General features: G+C 41.2%; 1 protein-coding gene across 8 annotated transcripts in view; it reads left to right on the top strand.

Annotated features, from left to right (window-relative positions):
* Positions 1-630: 630 nt before the first annotated feature.
* PICALM (phosphatidylinositol binding clathrin assembly protein) overlaps positions 631-18,006 on the top strand; it is a 72,650-nt gene continuing 55,274 nt past the window's right edge. For 5 of the 8 annotated variants that reach the window (XM_081860359.1, XM_081860357.1, XM_081860353.1 and 2 more), the window contains exon 1: positions 632-1,251. In XM_081860359.1, the coding sequence (XP_081716485.1) occupies positions 1,122-1,251 (130 nt within the window). In that variant the 5' untranslated portion in view covers positions 632-1,121. Of the gene's footprint in view, positions 1,252-18,006 lie in introns of all 8 variants that reach the window. The other 3 variants (XM_081860358.1, XM_081860355.1, XM_081860354.1) reach the window with 2 other exon arrangements.

The following is an 18,006-nucleotide window of genomic DNA, read 5'->3' as shown; positions in this document are numbered from 1 at the left end:
GCCCATGAAAAGGTACCAATATTATGTTTTACCAATAAAAGAAAAAAAACACCCCAATAAATTCAACCCCGCTTCCTCCATAATCCCTCATGAGCCACGTCATCATCGCTTTGAATGCGGTAATTTCTGCAGGTGCTTGTGTACTTCGCCTAGAGTCCAAAGTAAAGGGCGGGTTGCCAGCAGAACAATATGGGAGGCGAGCCAGGCACGTATGGCGACAGGCCCATCTTTTCCCCTTTTTGGCGGGAATATACCGAGGCCGAGATTTTCCCTCAGGCCCTGCGACGGTTACGAGTCCCCCCTCCCCCCCCCGCCCACTCGTTCAGACCGTTGGTGACCGCTGCCGATTAAAAAGAGAAGGCGGGGGGGGCGGGGGAGGAAAGAGCGCGTCGCGCGTCAACTCCCGACCGATTTCGTCACCGCGTTCCTGCTTGTTACGCGGGAGAGGGGCGGAGGCAAGAAAGACGCATTGCCGCGGGGTGGGTGCGGGGAGGCGGGCCGGGCGGCGAGGGGGAAGAGCGGCGGCGGCGGCGGCGATGGAATGTCACGTGGCAGGGGCGGAGGGGGTGTGGCCCTAATTTTTTTAAAGAGCATGTCACGTGGCTAGGCGGGGGGGCGATAGAAGGGAGGGTGGGGAGAGAGAGAAAGAGTAAGGGCGTCACGTGATGCCGGAGGCCCGGAAAGCTCTGAGGTGGAGCTGAGCGTCTCCTCCGTCCGCCATTTTCCTGCGGCGACCAGCTGTGCATGTGTGCGTGAGGGAAGGAGAAGGGAGGCTTACGGTGGTGGTGGCGGCGGCGGCGGCCGAGCGGCAGGCCGCGGTAGTGGTCGAGGCCGAGGAGGCGGGGAAGGAGGAGGAAAGAGGAAGGAGGAGAAGCCTCTTCCCGGGTGACAGGCCCGGCCCTTCCGAAGGCGGAGCGCTGCCGGGCGTCCTCAGCCGCGGCGGCGGCGGCGTTGTTGAGTCCAGCCGGGACCGCCCTCCTTTCCTCCCTCCCTCCCTCCTTCCTTCCTTCCTTCCTTCCTTCTTCTCCTCCTCCTCCTCCTCCTCCTTTCCCCGTCCCTGCTTCGCCAGCCTGGTTGAGGAATAGCAGCGGCAGCGGAGTGTCTCTGAATCCGGCACCGCCATGTCTGGGCAGAGCCTGACCGACCGCATCACGGCGGCGCAGCACAGCGTGACCGGCTCGGCCGTGTCCAAGACCGTCTGCAAGGCCACCACGCACGAGGTGATGGGCCCCAAGAAGAAGCACCTGGACTGTGAGTCGAGACGGACTTCTCCTCGCTCGCTCTTTCTCTCTCTCTCTCTCTCCGTTTCTCCCTCCCCCCCCCCCCGCCCCGACCTTCGCCATTCTCGCTGTCGCCTTCTCTGCCCTCCCCGCCAACCTCCCCGAGCAGCTCGCTGCCCGTCCAGGCCCGGTTTTATTCGCCGGCCAAATACTGTACTTGGATTGCAGTCCCTGTGCTTTGCTACAATATCTCAACGTAGGAACGAACCCCCCCCCCTTTTTCTACTCCCACTTTTCCACCATCCCCTCTGAAATGAGAGATGAAACGAGACGGCACCCTCTTCTGGTTTTTACTCATTTCATTTATTTAGCCTTTTAGATGCTTGGTCTCCAAGCGACATACATACATATAATATATATGCACGCACACACATATACGTGTGTGTGTGTGTGTGTATATATATATATATATATTACATAGATACACCGAAACACTCACTCTGTCATAAGGGAATAAAAAGGAGATACATTAATATATCAAGTAACATGACACTTAAGAAATGTGTTCAGTTCTGAACAGCATCACCTCCCTCCCCAGTTTTAATTTTTACTTTTTTTCTATGAAGCTTTATACCCCTCTTTTCCCATAGTGTTTGGCACCCTCTCATCTTAATTTAATGAACCTGTTACCTCACAGTGTGATTTTGGCCAGTTTGGAATATACGTGTACAGTAATTGGTTTAGAAAGTAAGGGTTTATCAGTAGCTTTTAGCCGAATGGTTGCTGGCACACAAAAGTGGGGAATGGTGATTGTCTTCATGCAGGCTTCCTGGACTAGATTGGATTTTGGTTGGACCTAGTAAGACACATGTTGTGTTCTTCAACTTTGGTCCCCAATCTTTCAGTGGTTTTCTACTGTGTCATCTCTTAAAACGTTTTTAGAATAGAATCATAGAGTTGGAAGAGACCACAAGGGCCATCGAGTCCAACCCACTGCCAAGCAGGAAACACCATCAGAGCACTCCTGACATATATATGGTTGTCAAGCCTCTGCTTAAAGACCTCCAAAGAAGGAGACTCCACCACACTCCTTGGCAGCAAGTTCCACTGTCGAACAGCTCTTACTTGTCAGGAAGTTCTTCCTAATGTTTAGGTGGAATCTTCTTTCTTGTAGTTTGGATCCATTGCTCTGTGTCCGCTTCTCTGGAGCAGCAGAAAACAACCTTTCTCCCTCCTCTATGTGACATCCTTTTATATATTTGAACATGGCTATCATATCACCCCTTAACCTCCTCTTCTCCAGGCTAAACATGCCCAGCTCCCTTAGCCGTTCCTCATAACGGCTAACGTTTTTGATCTGTTGGGAATCACATCATTGTATTCTCTTGATACTCCCCCCCCCGCAAAAGTACAGTGTCTACTGTAACCATGCCAAACCATTGAATTGTTAGTTGATCTCCTCCAGATGTTTAACCAGTGAAACTTCAATATTAGTACCATTTTAGCCTATTGAAAGAAGTATAAGAATTAACGATTTAATTAGCTACAGCTGCTGTTTGTTTCCTGGCTATTTTATTTTTCTTCCTATTATAATGGTTTGTCAGAAACAGTATAGCTGCTGCTGATAGTAACAATAATAACTCATTTACTGAATTGGTTAACTATTAGACTAATCTACCAATCAAACCAATTAAAGTTTCAAGACAACCATTATCCTTAGGCATTTTTTTCCAGTGTGACACTGAGTAGTTCACCACTTCCTTTATGAAACTTGCCTTTGTTATTGGATATGCTACATCTTTCCCTTGGCACTGTAATCTTCCTCCTAACTGATAAATGAAGCACACCTCCTGATATTTGAAATGTCTCAAACCTGCCTTCATTCTCCTGACAGTCTCTGTATATGTAATTTGAGCCTGTCTCCATTACCTTGTTACTTATTTCAGGTTTCTCTTTCCGTTGTACCCCTTGTCTAGTGTATAAATCAGGGATAGCGAACCTGTAGCCTTCCAGATGTTACTGGATTACACTTCCTATCATTTGTGGTCATTGGCCATGCTGACTGGGCTGATGGGAACTGATCCAACAACTTCTGAGGAGTCATTTCTCATTCCTGCTATAGAACGTGACTTTGGCAGCAACCGGTTACTACTACTTCTGTGGCCTAGCTGCTCATCTTCAGGAAATTCTGCTCAGAAGAGGAACTGACACCATCTACTTCTGCATTGAAGTTACATTGTATCAAGATTTTAAATGTTGAAGTACATAAGTAGAGCAATGTATCTTTAGCTTTGACAGCTTTCTGAGAATAAAAGTTTTCCAAGTTGCAGTTTAGAAAAATAACAACCTTCCTGCCAGGGCTGCTTGCAGAAAATTCTCAGAATGTTTGAGTTTTGCAGACTGTATATGTCTAAGTGGACATGTACATACATGAGAGATATCACCAGTAGTTGGGAGCCTCTTAAACTGATTCTTCTGTACCCCTGTTGAAGTGAGAAAGGTTTGGGGAAATGAAGTTGGAATGATGTTTATGCCATCTTGGCACCTTTCGTTAAAGCTTGAAATATGGTCATGTTAATCTATTGCGACCAAATAAACACTTAAGCACTTGAGAGTCCAGCTGTGTGATCCACTGTTCGTCTTCAAATGTCTCCATACTTAATAAGGGACTACTAGCTAGTGATCCTTCAGATGTTTTGCACCTGAGCTTCCATCATCCCTGAGCTTTGGTCATGCACACTAAAGGTAATAGGAGCAGGAATTCAATAAGATCTTGAGGGTTACAGGTTAGCCACCCCGAAAATGTGTAGCCAGCCATTTTGCAGGGTGGATTGAGGCAGTGGAATTTCACTTTGAGTCTGGCACCTCACTCTTTGATAATTCTGGCTGCCTCTAATGTGAGATCCCCAAGGAAAAAGCTAATATGTAGTATCCCCAAAGGCATCCCTGCAAGCATCTTCTTTGTATTCCTTGCCTATCGTAGTTTCATAAAGTTGTGAATGCCGCTTTAAGGTACCTGGTTCCTCTTTTGAGGGTCCTGCCATTTGTTTCATTTCCTACTTTGTAATATGATGGAAATGTCTATGCACTTTTTAAGTTACAAGTTTGCATAGTGAAAATAAGTTTGAAGTCTTCTGTTTCTTAATGGGTGTGTGGGCTCAGTATTGAAGTAAGTGGGTTGCATGTGACTGATGGGAATCTTAACATTATGAAGCTCTTAATAGTCTGATATCACCAGGCTTTGAGCAGCACCATAATGGAAGTAATTTTTAATTCTGCTGTATTATCAGTACTGTTGTGTTTTGTATGCTTATGAAATTGTCCTATGGATGTAGAACCTGATAGTGGGTGCAAATCTTGGTACCCACTTTGATTATTTTTTTTTAAAGTCGAGCTTTCTGTGCTCAAGTTGCAACCAACTACTTTTATTCTATTTTCCTCTGATTCCTTGTTCATTACCCCCCCCCCCCCGACCAGATTCTTATGAAAAAGAGTGCTTATGTGAAAATATATTAGTTTCACTATTTAGGTTTTTTTGGCAGTTTTAAAAATATATAATACATAGTCAGAATTACCATTGACATTAAAGGCTGATGGAACAACTTGGAGAGGTTCCATGCATGCTCTTACATTTGGTTTGAGAAGATTTTTTAATGCGCATCTGAATAGCAGGTGCATGATATGTTCTTTGAAATTTTCCAGTAGAAATCTCCTGATGGCAGATGAAAACAAACATCCTTATGTGCCTAGAAGAGTGATCTGCAGCTGTAGAGAGTTCCAGCTGCTTTCTTATCACTTGTCCTACAGATGTTTCAAAGCCTGGTCTCTGCTTTAAAGCTTTTGAGGGGGGCGGGAGTTAGCTTGCTGCACCCTGCTAGTTTTAGAAGTAGAGGACAAATTGTTGGGTTTATTCTTTTATGTTTGACAAGCAGGTAGAGTACTCAAGTTTGTGGTTCTGATTTGGAAAGATTGCACTAACACAGGCTTCCCCAAACTTGGCCCTCCAGATGTTTTGAGACTGCAATTCCCATCATCCCTGACCACTGGTCCTGCTAGCTAGGGATCATGGGAGTTGTAGGCCAAAAACATCTGGGGGGGGGCAAGTTTGAGGAAGCCTGCACTAACAGCTGTAGGTGTTGCATGCCATAATCTCTTTGGGAAGACCTGGTGGCTTAAATCTTGTTCATATGCAGTGGCATAGTATGGGGGAGCACAGGGACGGTTGCCCTGGGCACAATGCCACTGTGTTGCAGTGGTCCTGAAAGTGTTGCATGGCTGGAAAGGAGGTGGCTTCCTTTCCAATTCCTCCACTTCTGGGATGGATCACCAAAACAGATCCATGTCCTTTGCTTACAGGTGCTGTGCACCACATGCTTCTCGCACAATTGCTGGCACTGCTGGAGCACCCAGTGGGAACAAAGAGATGGCCACATGAGCCTTGATTGGCAGTGTGTTGGCTCCTGGGTTGGACTGGCAGAGCTTCTTGTGAGCGTACTATGGAGACCTAAGTGGCTGGTGAAGTGTGAGTTGTGGCGCCTGAGGGGCTCTAGTTGAGCGGTTGGAGTCTGCATCCAGCCCCTCCTGGGGAAGCCTGTACCTCAGAGTTTATGCTAAAAATGGGGGAGGAAGACCCATGGCAACATGCTATCCCCCTTCCCCAATTTTGCACCTTGCTGTGGGTACTGGCAACCCACGCTATGCCACTGTTCATATGTAAGGTCTGAGCACTATAAGTGATATTGGAAAGAAAATTTCAGCCAAGTCACATTGTTATGAGATGGTGGGAGAATGGCTATGCTTTCTCCTTAGCATGTAGTTTACTGGCTCACTATTGATTCATGAATGTAATGATGTTGTACTCTTCTTGTGGCTATACTGTAGCTTTCATTTCTTAGAGCAGCCTTTCTCGTCCTGGTGATACTGATGCTCTTGACCACAGTTGTCACCTTCCTGGACCATTGGCCATACTTTCTGGAGCTGATGGGAGTTGTAATCTCAGAAATCCTGGGAGGCAGCAGGTTGGGGAAGGCTGGTTTATAGTTATCTGGCAGGTGGTTCTGTCTTCCTTTACAGAGTTGGAAGTGAAGGAGGAAGATTTAGTCTTTTTTTTACACTAAAGTGTGTCATAGCAACTTCCAAAAGAAGTACGTAGATTGCCTTTAGTCTCCTTTAGACTCTCTTAGAAAACTTGTTTGCTAGTACCCGTAAGTAGCACTAGTAATTTCCCTTTAGGATAACTTTTAAGTACTGTATTACACAAATGAAGGCCTGGATTTTGAGTGAGGTATTCCATGCTATTTAATGAATGTGTATTTTTGGTTTCTATATTTTAAAAGCATCTCTAGTAGTGTAACTGTATTCATGTGATGGTTGTTGGGTCATTTTCAATAAGGTATTGATGGTATGCTGAGGTGTAGCTCTGTCTAGGGTGACAAACAATACATGTCTCAGAAGTGTGTCTGACACAGGCTGCCAAACTATGCCATCTCAGAGGTAAATCTTAGTGAATTCCTTGGGGCTTACTCCCAGGTAGCTGGGATTAGGATTGCAGTTTTACTAGCCCAATTACCTTGCATTTATACATGTATTACTATAAAAACTTCCAGGGGGGCGCTCAGATATTTAGCATTCAATAAAAAGCCCACATTGAGTCAGATTGTAGTTTTGTAAGGTTCTCTTGGCAACTAAGTAAAAACTTTATGAAGGCTTTCAAAGCTGGCATCATGGAGTTCAAGGAGAAACATCTGGGCTTATGAATGCTTTGGACTTCAAAAGCCTGATTGCACAGTGTTCTTCCTTATTTGCTCTCTGTAAGCAGCATGTGGATACTGAATGGCTAATCCCTTAACTGACAACATTCATTTGATACTAGAAGTATTCCAGCTTCCTAGTAATGCCTTTTACCATATGGTCTGCTGCCTCTGAAATCCTGGGATTGAAAAATTCTTCCTTTGCAATCTTCCACTATACCAAGCACCTAATTTTCCTTCCTTCCTTGCTTAAAGCATAATTAGTTGAGGAAATAAAAGTATTCTTATGTGTACATTATATGTTGAGATTGTCTTGTGTCTCAGTTGTAATTGCTTTGTGGGTTGAAGTGGAAGAGGATCTAATTCTATAGGGGAGAAAATCTCTTGTGGAGATGGTCTGGCACATACAGTCAGCCTGGCAGTGTTGTTCTCCTTTCACAGGAATTCTTGAAAGTTGGGCCAAACTTGAATTGTGTAATTTGTACAGCTGCTCAAATTGGGATTGATTGTATAACTTCAGATCTCACACACTTTAATATTTAAATTACAACATGTGGAATTATTCCATGAAGTTTTTGGAGAGCATTTTATTTGCTGGATTTGATGCCTGTTTCCTAGAAGGCATGTGAAAACTCCTTGAAGTATAAAATAAGATTAATTGTTTCAAATTACCAATGCCAACATTCAGGAGGGAAAAAGTTTTGTCTTATGTTAGGATTAGGTATACAGTGGTACCTCGCAAGACGAACGCCTCGTAAGACGAAAAACTCACAAAACGAAAGTTTTTCGTTTTTTGAGTTGCTTTGCAAGACGGATTTCCCTATGGGCTTGCTTTGCAAGACGAAAATGTCTTGCGAGTTCGTTTCCTTTTTCTTAAAACCGTGCATTCACTTCGAGGAGCAACTCATAGCACGCGGTGTGGTAGCCTTTTTTGAGGTTTTTGAAGACTTTGGTGATTTTTGAAGCTTTTCCAAAGTCCGTGCTTCGCAAGACGAAAAAAATCGCAAGACGGAAAAACTCGCGGAACGAATTAATTTCATCTTGCGAGGCACCACTGTAACCAGCTCCTAACCTGCATTGCCCATCTCAACGCAAATGAACCACTGTATAAGTATATTCAAACATAAAGAGTAAAAAACAACTGTTTGAAAGTGCAATCCAAAAGTTACAGCACACACTGGAGTGTAAAGTATGAGTAGATATTGTATTCCAGCAACTGAAACTCTTCATTATTCTAGAAAAAATAAGCTGCTTCATGAAATCACAATCAAATGACATCATGTAAAAACTTTTTTGCAGACTTGGTTATTGACAAGTAAGGTAGCTTTGGCCTCAGTTCAGCTTAGTGGGGAGCATTGTTGCTGAGATGTAATTATCTTAGTTTAAAAGATTTTCTGTCTTAACAATATTGCTATTAGAATACTGTCACATGCTCCATGCTACAGGGAAAACCTGAGAGGAGGTATTGGCGAAAATTTTCTAATTCCTTTCAAACTTAAAACTGTGTTCCCTGATTTAATATCTCTCACTGTAAAACAGTTCTAAACTATTAATATATCTGCATGTACAATACATATAGATTTATGTTTCCTACTGAATCCTTCAATCACAGGGCTGTCATACATAACTGCTCTAGTCTGTGTTCATCACAAAAAGGCAGATTGGTCCACAGGATCTTATATCAAATCCCGTTTGAGCTGTGGACTAATTGGCAACAGACAAATCACGATCTGTCTCAGTTTCGAATCAGAAGGAGGAATAATGACCACCTTGTTGCTTTTTTTAAAGGCATGTGCAGCATTGTAAATCAAACATAGCAGTAGCTAATTTTGCGCGCCCCCCCCCGCAAGCAGTAGCTAATTCTAAGCTCAGGCAGCTGGTCTGTTACATCAAGAGCTTTCTCTACTACTGTATATACACCTCGCCTAGCTCATGCATAATATGTGGTTAAGGCATCAATATTTTTGTGTTTCTGGCTGTTCCTTTTAATATTCAAAGTACAATTTCACCTCACTTTAAAAAAGCTTTCTTTGAAAGCAACCCCCTCCCCAAGCTTCTGAAAAGTTCATGATCAAGCATTCATTTCCCAATACCGAAAATGTTTTGGCAGAGTATTGGGCACAAGAGATATCATTTGAAATTGTGTCGTGTAGCAAGAGGGTGGACTCTTCTGCTAGAGAAAGCGAAATTAAGTTGAAGGAACTCAGCTGCTATAAACACAGAGGAGAGGGGAGTGCATGAGTCAAGACTTGCTACGGCTCATGAAACGATGATCAGAATTTGTGCTGGGTATCTGTTGTAATGTGGGTGTCAAATAAAGTAACAAGATGTGCTTAATTCAGTTGTGGAAAATGAGGATGGTAAAATGGACCTGCAAGATGCCTACTTCTATTGGGCATCTGTAAAAGAACTACGTTGCTTAGTATCACCGTTGACACATTTTATGTTGAGTCTCTCATATTTTAATCATTGGCAATTTTGAGGCTTTGCTGTGGTTTGCAGCACTGCTTTATTTTGCTTAAAATGTTGAAAATATTTTGTTCCATAAGTAAAAGTAACTAAAACTTCCTCTAAAATCAGTTATGACAACTAGACAGATTTTTTTCAACATCTCCCCCCTTCACCATTTTTGAAATATTCAATTAACCATTATTTTAGTCAGGGTTGAAATACTCGGCTATCATCTCAAATATTTATTTTTGTTTGATTTTCTTGTAAACTGTTTTCTGATTTTTTTTTTTAAATGTAAAGCAGTGTATAAGTACTTGAAAAAAAATTTAAAAATTTAAAAAATGAGATTAGAATATTGTCTGATGCTATGTTAATCCAGGTATAGATGAACTAATTATTTAGGTAGAAAACAATCTTATCCAGCAATAGATAACTTTTGTCAGTTGCCTAGCAATAAATAAAATCTAGAATCCATCAGCACTTCTTATAATGAATAAATCCCTGACAGTTTATATTCCTTGATTAGGCACCTGTTAACATTACTGTATTGTCTTTTATGCAGCAAGAGTGTGCAGAAAAATCTGAATCCTGGATTCCTGGTTTACATCATCTTTCAAGCCACTTCTCTACATGCTTGTTTCACCTAATACTGCATAGATAACAGACTATGTAAAGTTCCTGAGTGGAGTCCTGTGACTTGGCAAAGGGCAAACCCATTTGGCTCTGTATCCTTGGTACTTTTTGGTGGTTAAATGGACAGTACCTAGGGCATGAAGTCAGCCAAGGGTTTAGGTTAGGTTTTAGGTTTCAGCCTGCAGCCCATATTAGATTGTTACCCCATGGTACTGTAGAACCTTACACTTCTTTCGTACAGAGGTGCTTATTTCTGTTCTTGCATAGTATGTGTGCTACAATTTTAATTTGAAATCTTTTTTTGGCATGGCACTCAAGGGACAAGGAATACTTAAATGTTCCCAGCTTCTGAACTACACCTTTCCATATTCAGGTCAGTGGTAGTCAAACAGGCTCATAAGTAATCTCATTCCAGCTTGATTAGATATTGATGATGAGCATAATGGAAACTGTAAAACTATCACTGAAGTATTGCTTTTAAATGTCAAGTATATGCTTATTCTCTATATGAAAACTTGGGCAAAATATGTGTACTGCAGTGGCAACTACTAAAGGCAATTTTTTTTTTTTTTAAGGAAAAATTGGGTTAAGAAAACTAGAGGCATGTTCAGGTATTTGTCTGACCATGTGATCATTTAAAGTGTGAATGCACATGCAGATGTCACCCCAATGTCCTTGTGTACCTCATGCTTCCCCAGACCCTGACCTTCACTGTGTTAAACAGGGGTCTTGTATTTGGATTCAGTTAAATGTTATTAGGCATACACACACATACCATAGTACGGGTGGAGATGAGGGTCTCCGTCAAAACAGGGCCGCTGATCATGCAAGGCATTTTACTTGAGTTCAAGTGATAGTGTGTAAAGCCCCTGACAGAGTCCTTTCTGACCATTGATCTTTCCATGATAGTTTTGTAAAGTTATGAACAACTTCATGCCACATCTGCTAGGATATTTTCTGCAGTGTTGGTTTTACTTATAATAGCTTTCTGCCTGCCTTGGGCCTAACTAAATGGCCTCAGTCCTGTATACCTGAAGGAGCGTCTCCACCCCCATCGTTCTGGCGGTTCCCTCATTGCGAGAAGTGAGGTTACAGGGAACCAGACAGAGGGCCTTCTTGGTAGTGGCGCCTGCCCTGTGGAACACCCTCCCTTCAGATGTGAAGGAAATAAGCAGCTATCCTATCTTTAAAAGACATCTGAAGGCAGCACTCTTTAGGGAAGTTTTTAATATTTAATGCAGTATTGTTTTTAACACTTGATTGGGAGCCACCCAGAGTGGCTGGGGAAACTCAGCCAGATGGGTGGGATATAAATTATTATTATTATTATTATTATTATTATTATTATTATTATTATTAATAACAACAACAACAACAACAACAACAACTAAATACTACTTTCTTGTTCAATAGTTGTTAGTTGTACAATGAGCAGTCCTAAAGAGTTAATGTCATGGCAAATTTTTGTTGCACTTTGGTTTAAACAAGCAGTTAAGATTTGAGGGCTTCTTATTCTATGGATACTTTATATGGGGTAGTTAAGGCATTTGCTATCTTGGATGTATGGATGCATGTTCTTTAAGACTAAAGCCTACAGATTTTTGGCTTTGACAGGTTACTGGTGGCTTTGGGTCTTCTATAATCGTGTTCTTGTTGGACCCGTGACACTGTCAATACAATTATTGAAGCCCTTAGACTCAAACAAAAACAGGATTTTCCCTGCCTTAAAAATCAACGCATTGTATGCCAATATGTGTCAGTTATACTCCATATGGATGGAACTACTTTCTGACAATTACGCTTTTCATGAAAGCAAAGCAATTTCATATTCATAATGCTCTGTCATTAATTCTTTGACTTACTGTGAAATCCTTGTTGCAAATTAAATATTTCACACTTTGTACTTTGCATGCTTGGCTAGGGCATCTGGTGGGCTACAGGTTTCCCATTCTTGACTTGGATATATTTCAGATGCTGTTGCAAAGCAAAACAGTCTACTTTATGCTTGAAATGATGGTCTGATTTACCTACTTCTGACGGAGTTCTTACCTGTTGAGTACTGCTCCTGCTGGATAGTATTTTGATGCAATTCTGCAGTATGCTCAGCTAAATAAAATTATTGGGTTCTGTTGCAAAATGATGCCAAGAAGGATGCAGGGAAGGTAGCTCTGTGGGCGGAATGTGGTATCGTAACATTGGAAGGCAAGTGATGAAAGACTTGCCAATAGTATTCAGAGCAGAAGCAGCATACTGCTTGTAAAACACCTTCTTAGATTATGTTTCTGTTATAGTATGTTGGTTAATTGTAATTGGCTCCTTGAAATATGGCCACACCAAATGGCATTGTTCCAGAAACCTGCTGAATCTTAGTATGCAGAGTCGATACCATCAAGGAGGTTGTACATTGTCCTTTCTCATATGCCCATTAATCTTACCATGAAAGTATCTGTCAATGATTATTTAGGATATCTTGTTTTAAGTCTGGTTGTTTAACCTGTTGCACACTTCAGTGCTGCTGTGCAAGGCAATGGGTTAATAATGATCTTTAGGAAGAGCGATAAGTGATTGTATTAATATTGGAGGACTCCTGAGGCCCTGACGTTAAAGATTTGTGCAACAATACTTGATTAGCATAGGATTTTCAAGTCCTCCTTTGTCAGGCAAGCCAGGGATAGACAAAATAACAATCTTGATCTGCTGATTGACTGTTTGGTTATTTGTGGTATATCAACAAGGAATTATGCCTCCCAGTTGTTCAACAAGAGTAACAACAACAAAATGACTCTTCCCTGGCCTAAATTTTATAGCTGAAATGTTGGAAACTTGGGATAAGCAGGAGGTTGTTTGTTTGTGTGTGTGGGGGGGGGGGAAATAAGTTCCATTTTAATGTTGGTGATCACAACAAATTCCTGGACACAGAATTTAATTATTTAAGTGCTTTTTTGCCCCAGGCTTTGGTTGATGGACCTTAAGGTTTTAGAACAAAACAACCCTGATGCTGCAAGCCTGTGAAGTCTGCCCACCTCTGAGGCAAGCCACCTCAAACTTGGGTCAGTAGCTGCCTCTGGTATGATGAGTTAATAAAAAGTGGGGTAGGAGAAGCTGTACCTTTTAATGTTTGCCTAAAGGGCCTCTTAAATGGCAGCTTTATTCTGTTTGCCTTTCCCAGTTTTATTTATTGAGAGCTGATGCATAGTGCAGCATGTGGTAACTTTATCTCTGCAACAAGTTTTAATCATAGCATATAGTACAACACAAAGTATTGGCTGTCTACCAGCTGATCCCTTATTTAAACCCAGAAAATGAGAAATATTCCTAGCACAATTTATAGCTTGAGATAAAAAGAATATTGTGAAAGTCAGAAAAGATAAAAGCAGTTGGACTTTTTTGATGTTAATGTTGAAAAAGACAATAAAATGGCTCATCAATGTTAAAAAACAGAAATCTTTTTGAAAGGTAGACCAATGTGTGTGGTGCTTCAAAATACTGAGGGAGAGACCTTGTGTTGTGACAGTGGGCTACTAGACAGTGCAGAAGAGCCTAATAATAAAAAATATTAGCTGAAAAAGGCCCATCTAGTGCAGCTTCCTCTTCTTGCAATGGCTAACTATGGGAAGTCCATAAGCAGGACCAAGAGCAACAGCACTCCCTCATTCATTTTCTGATTGTGGAGGTTATAAATAGCCATCATAAGTGGGAAACATTGAGAACCATTTTTCTCGTTCCCTGCTTTATGTAACATGGTATCTGATAAATTGTCCAACTATGGATTTTGGATTTACCTAACTCAAGATACTCCTTTGGCCTGCATTTGTACTCAGACGTTTGAACAAGGGAACAAAGCTGAGTTTACTGAGGGATGCTGCATTTTTAATAAAAGTAAGTTGTCTGGTTTTTCATTCCATTTTTTTGCAGTCTCTTATGGAAGTCAAATCGTGAACTGGAAAAACCAATTATGGTAACAGTATTATCATACTAGCAGCAAAATTACAATAGACCACAAACACATTTTGACTAATCTTACCTTTGGCACATAAGTCAGCTGTCAACAATTAAAAAACCTTTTGGGAAGATCTTTAGTATTTGGAAGACCCCTCATTAATTAACTGTTGATGTTCATGTGCCTTGATTTTGTGTTCATAGAATCATAGAATCGGAATGGTCTTGGAGGATCATCTGGTCCACAGTTAATCACAGTTGTGGTGACCAAGCAGCTTTATTTGTGAAGCTGATGGTTAGGGTTCATGCAGTTCAGTCCATTTCATGTTTACTCAGAGGCACATATATTTCCAATATTAATTGTTGGTATATTTGCATAGTTGACATTCATTAATGATGGACTTTGATTTGATTCTCAGTGCTGCTTTCTTAGATACTGTAATTGGGTATATTTTTTACTGTTCACATACCTTCATTATCATACTAAGTTGTTTCAGCAGATATGCCTGGGAATATATGTAACATTTGAACTCTGGCATGGTTTTTCATCAACAAGAGGCCATACACCCCAAACTACTTAGCTGTGTTAAGCAGTTCTTCAGTGAGAGCCTAGCTAACATGCTTTCACCATTGACCCTTGGCTCTGCAGGATATATGAAAACTTGAATGGAATTTGTTCTCTTTAGAAAAAGGCATGAGTCTGAAGAACAGCAGTAGTTAACTTTGGATCAGTAACCTACATGGCATATTTTAAGTCTTGTCACAGTTTAACTTTCTCAGCAGCCACATCAGTTTCCTGAGGCCTTAGCGCTTCATCATTTTGAAGTCTGTATGTTGTTGGGAAACATTACTGTAGCCTGCACAGTGCTACAATTCAAGTGCTATTCATTCCTTTTATGACATCAGAGGCTCTTCAAAGAAAGGAAGTGGTTCTCATGATATTTTTGGACGCCTAATTTTCAGACCTTTTGGGTTTCAATAAACTTGATCAAATGCAATGAATTGGTTTTATAGGGGTGTTTTAACTTGGAACTGTTTAAATTGTATTGTTTATGGATAAATTTTGATGTATTGTTTTTAGATATGGGCCAATGGCCGTAATAAACCAATCAATCAATGATCTCATGATTAAGTGGACATTAATCCATGAGCGTTTATGCCCCAGTACACTTGTTGGTCTTTAATGTGCTATAGGACTTCTAGTTTTAGCTACCACAGAATTAAGATGGCTATTCCTTTGCAAAATAATACATTTGATGTTTTAAATCTAATTAAATGGCTTACTGTTGGTGGAGTAGGGTTGAAGAGAGAATTCCTGGCCATATTGTGATACAGATTTGGAGGGCAAGTAACCTATATCATGTTGAAGCCTATATTGCTGGGAAATGCTCTTATTTGAAAACCTGGAGAGCTGATGTCCATAAGTATACACAGTTTGAAGCTGTCTCGCCAATCATTGCAAGAACTATAATTTTTTTAAAAAAAAATCCATATAAATGTAAATTGGCCCACATCTGTGTACCTCAGTTCTGCAGAGCTGCAAAGCTGAGCAATAGCCACTGAGGTGTCCTTTGTGTGATCATACTGTAGATCAGGGGTGCCCAAACTTTTAGGATTGAAGTTGTTGAGCTTTTTTTTACGATTTTACCCTGAAATTATTGAGCTTTTTATACAATTTTACCCCAAATTTGTTGAGCTTTATTTTACAGTTTTACCACAAAGTTGTTTGAGCTTTTGGGGGATTTTACCCCAGGAAATAAACTGCCACAGGGGCCGGATTAAACCGACCAGCGGGCCAGATTAGGCCCCCAAAACAGACTTTGGACATGCCTGCTGTAGAGCTTACAGTGGGAAGTGGGGGAAGGGGAGAATCCTCAGCAAGGCCACCTGGCTTCTTGTAATGTACCTGCAATGGCATTTAATTGAAGTCTGGAGAATTAAGTACCGAACTGAAATTTCTCACATTACCATCCAACCTGTGTTACTGGCAGTACTCAGTTTATGGAACACTCTCCCAAGTGACATTCATTTGGCTCTCGTGGTAGGTACATTTAAACAGACATTTTTATTTTATTTGTATTTTATTCATCCAAGCTTTTTGATCTTGAAATTTGCTTTTATTGGGGTATGCTATAGTCACCCACTGTATCTGATTTGTGATTCTGTGGTTTTAATGGCTCTCATTATAATGTGTCTTGTTTCCTCTAGTTGATCTTTTTTGCCAGCTCTGGATTGGAAGAAGGGTGGGATATAAAAATAATAATCTTTAACCTGGTTCTCCCTATTTTATCCCTAAGTGGCCCTGTGAGAGAATTCGGGGAGAGGGAGAAACTGACTGGCCCAATGTCACTCAGCAAATTTCATGGCTGAGGGGGCGTTTGAACCACGGTTTCCCTGCTTCCTGTCAAACACTCTAACCATTGTGTCACGGTTTTTTCAAATTTTGTGAAAGTTATGTAAACCCACCCCCGATTGTTTGCATGCTTTGAAACAAACTTGCGGCTAAAGCAGCTTTCCCCAGCTGATGCCCTCCAGATGTTTTGGACTTCAGCTCCCGTCAGCCCCAGCCAGCTGAACAGCATGTTTTAAAGAGCAGTGTGGCAAGGAGGGCAACTTTAGGCAAACCTTGAATGTTGTTATTTGTACACTGAACAATTCTAAGTGCAGCTACCTGCTAGTATGGTGAAGGATGCTAGATGATGACTACCAAAAGGCTTAGAATTAACACTAAGACCTACATTCCTTTTGTTTTAATAACAGGAAGAGAAGTGAACTTTGATTAGGTGCATAGTTGTCTAAAACTTCCTGGTATTTGGATTTAAGACTTTTGATGTCAAAGTCTGTCTTGCCTCTGCTTCTTCAGCCCCTAGGAATGTCTTTTGTCTTCCTCCTACAAAAGATATTTACCCAAGTGATAAGCCTCTTAGCTAATGTTGCACTCATACCCTTTCAGGATTGTCTTGTCATTAAACTGTATGGATTCCTGCATTTCCTGTAAAAGTATTTTTGGATTTGTTTGAGATACCTGCAAAGATCTGATGGGTTTTAAGATGAATAATTGTGTGTATAATTGTTTATGACTCAATATGTTAACCTGAATTGACCTTTACTTTAAATTGACCTTTTACTTTAAAACCAAAATTGAAAGCAGCCAAATTCTAGTGCTGCATCTCTCTCCCCCCCCCACCCTGCCCTCTGTCTAGTCTAATGCCAGTCAGTTTGAGTAGTTGATTCTTGATTAGCTGCTTTTGAGCTGCAAGGTACAACCAGAAGGCACATAACATATATTGCAGCTATTTTTTGCTTTGGAATTGGCTGCTCTCCTTTGGTGAGTTGTGATTGCCCCAAGAGTAGAAATGTGCAAGTATCCCTACTGGCTCATGAAGCTCCTGGCAGCTGCCATAGTACTGTGTTATCTTTCCCCAGCTAGCAAAATATTTATGGATGTCCTGGGAGCTGCTCCCTTCCATTTTTCTCTACAACGAACAGTGAAAAGAAATATCCATGGAATCTGATTCTGTACACAGTTATTTTCGATATATATTCAATAAAGTTTTCCAGTCTTCTTTAAACGTATGTTCTTCTTGTTCTCTATATGTTAAGTCTGCAAGTTGTGCATATTCTGTCAACTTAAGTTGCCAATCTTCTTTGGTTGGGACCTTGCTCATTTTCCATTTTTGGGCTAACAAAACACAGGCGGCAGTTGTTGCATACATAGATAGCCTTTCCTGACACCTGGGGATTTCAGTCTGAATTATCCCCAACAGAAAGGACTCTTTTTTTTTTTTTTTTTGCAGGGGTGGGGGGAGTAATTTTAAAACTTTTTTTCAGTTCATTATAAATCATTTCCCAATACTATTTTACCCTTTTACATGTCCACCACATATGAAAGAACATTTCCTCCACCTCTTTACACTTCAGTCACTTAACCTGATTCTGTCTTGTAAATCTTAGCAAGCGTACTTGGAGTTAAATACCATCTGTGAATCATGTTCAGGTAGTTCTCCTTCAAA

Source organism: Podarcis erhardii (assembly GCF_964252035.2).
Source record: "Podarcis erhardii genome assembly, chromosome: 4".
Taxonomy (NCBI): domain Eukaryota; kingdom Metazoa; phylum Chordata; class Lepidosauria; order Squamata; family Lacertidae; genus Podarcis; species Podarcis erhardii.
This window is presented reverse-complemented; position numbering and strand designations above follow the sequence as displayed.